The following is a 2,398-nucleotide window of genomic DNA, read 5'->3' as shown; positions in this document are numbered from 1 at the left end:
GCCGCCCCGCGATGGCCCCCACGGCCATGCTGGGGATGAAGAGCCCCGAGGGCACCTGTGGGAACAGGGTCAGTGAGCACCAGAGCCCCGGCACGGCGCAGAGCAGTGATGGAACCTCCAACCAGAGGGAGGCAGAGGCTTTGCTGGGACTGAGCTGGAAGGGACATTTGAGAAGTCATCTAGTCCAATGGCCCTGCAGTGAGCTGGGCCATAAGAACTGTCCATCAGCTCCATCCACTGCAGGAAAGCTCATACCTGGGAACTACGCCTGCAGCTCCAGACGCTGCACCAAACAACTTCCAGACCATCTGAGCAAGGAACAGCTCCAATTAAGCATTTACAAATTAAGACACTGATTGCTTTGCAATTAGCTGTTGCATCTAAATCACATATTTATCAAAAAAGCTTGAGGCAGGACAATTTAGGAGCATTCTGTGTCTAGAAAACAGGATGTGGAGCCCTGAGGCACCAGTTTTGTGACTGCATTTGGTGCCCACACTCAGGCTGGAGGGTTTTTACTGCCCTCAGGTACGAGCAGCAGGACAAACAACTGCAGTCTGTCTCCTTCTGACAGAGCCTGGGGGGACACAGGTCTGCTTAGGGAGGAAACAAAACTCTGCGGGCCCTGCAGAGCATGGGAAGAGCATGAGCTGCTTTACAGGCAACCCTCACCTTCATGCCAAAGGTGAAGATGGTGATGAAGACCTTCATGATGAGGGCCAGTGCCAGCTGCCACATGGCCGTGTACACGCCGGGGCCGGCGGCGCGGTCGGGCAGATCGTCCCCCTTGGTGCTGTTGAAATCATTCACGTACTCGCAGAGCTGGGACGAGTCCAAAATCCCACAGTCGTTGAAGAGCTCCGAAATCAGCTCACTGGTGCTCATCCTGGTGTACTCGTTGGGGAAGGCCAGGATGGCCGTGATGGCCGTCACCACAAACACCTCCAGCACCGGGTACTTGCCCAGCTGCGTCGTCTTGCGCCGCCTGCACCAGGCGATGTTGCTGCGGATGAAGAAAGCTCCCCAGAGCCCACCAAATATTCCCAGCAGGATGAAGGGCACCAGCTCCAGCAGATGCCATGGCATGTGGAACTCCACGTAGAAGAGCACGAGGCGGCTGTTGCCGAAGGGGTTGATGGAGCGCAGGGTGAAGGCAGCGACCAGCGCGGCGAAGAAGGAGCGCCAGAGGGTCTTCAGGGGGAAGTAGTAACTCACCTGAAGGGAAGAACAAAGCACCTTTGGTCACTGGACCACTTAGCACGACCCCAGTGCAGGGAGTAAAGCCAGGACAGAGATCCATGTGCTCATTCCCTGCTCTCCAGCCAAGCACCCCAGGCTTGGTGTGGAGCTGCGGTTCAATGGGGATTGCAGCGCCTGGGATGGGCCCTGGCCTGCACACTTCCACTGCAGCACGTGCCCTCCGTGACCCCTGGAGCGACTCACTCAGGTAATAAAAGCTGTTACACATCAGCCATGAGCTGAATGCAGAGAATTCTGTGGCTCTGCAAGGTCCAAAGTACCAAACAGCAGCACTTGCCATCACCGCCACCAACTACTGCTCAGCTGAGCAAATCCATCCCTGCCCTCCTCTGAAATCCATCCTGGTACTCCCCTGAGCTAAACAGCAATGATCCTTTCAAATCTAGATCAGCAGATTAAGGATTAGGTGGTCCTTGGGAAGAAAAGAGGATTGATAAACCAGAGAAGTTTGTTTCCAGGTACCCTGGGACACAGCTGTCAGGAGTGGACAAGGGAAAATGGCCTCAAGCTGTGCCAGGGGAGCTTCAGGCTGGACATCAGGAGGAATTTCTCCATGGGCTGTTTTTAACCCACAGGGTAAGGTCTGCTCTAAAGCAGCATTCCAAGGTTACCTCCTCCAGGCTGAAGAGCACTCCTCCGAGGGCCCCCCAAAACCCACGGGCCCCCCCGCCGCCAGCCGCTGCTGACAGCACCTGAGGGACACACAGAGGCACTCAGACTGCTCAGCCCTCCCAAACATCCCCTGTTTTTGGTTTGTCTTCACTTAAATTTGTACAACATTTATCTACAGCACAGTCAGCCAGGTTTGACCTGCTTTAAGACAGCAGGGAAAAGGTGGAGTGAGCCAATTCCCTAAGAAGGAGCTCCAAAAAAAATCAGTGTTAGCATTTCAACAGTCCCAGCACCAAACCAGCAAAGTGGCAAAGCTGGCAACTTCCTCTGCTGTTCCAGGTGATCCACCTTAGGTAAAGCATCAGCACAACACAATGGCAGCAACTTCACCTCCCACAACACCCCGACTTTTCCCATCTCACACTGCCCCTGTGTCCCAGCAGTGTCCACAGTGTAACTGGAGGTGCTGTGGGGCCCCCCAAACCCTGCCAGCTCACCCAGAGGATTCTGCCCGGTTTGGTTCAGC

At 55.2% G+C, this 2,398-nt stretch overlaps 1 protein-coding gene across 1 annotated transcript in view; it reads right to left on the bottom strand.

The window, feature by feature from the left end:
* LOC103622311 (H(+)/Cl(-) exchange transporter 5) overlaps positions 1–2,398 on the bottom strand; it is a 24,189-nt gene that overhangs the window by 4,076 nt on the left and 17,715 nt on the right. The window contains exons 8-10 of the mRNA XM_017741065.1: positions 1,872–1,952; positions 673–1,215; positions 3–55 (exon numbers count right to left, since the gene is read on the bottom strand). Of these exons, the coding sequence (XP_017596554.1) occupies positions 3–55; positions 673–1,215; positions 1,872–1,952 (677 nt within the window). The remainder of the gene's footprint in view (positions 1–2; positions 56–672; positions 1,216–1,871; positions 1,953–2,398) is intronic.

Source organism: Corvus brachyrhynchos, unplaced genomic scaffold (assembly GCF_000691975.1).
Source record: "Corvus brachyrhynchos isolate BGI_N302 unplaced genomic scaffold, ASM69197v1 scaffold351, whole genome shotgun sequence".
Lineage (NCBI taxonomy): Eukaryota > Metazoa > Chordata > Aves > Passeriformes > Corvidae > Corvus > Corvus brachyrhynchos.
This window is presented reverse-complemented; position numbering and strand designations above follow the sequence as displayed.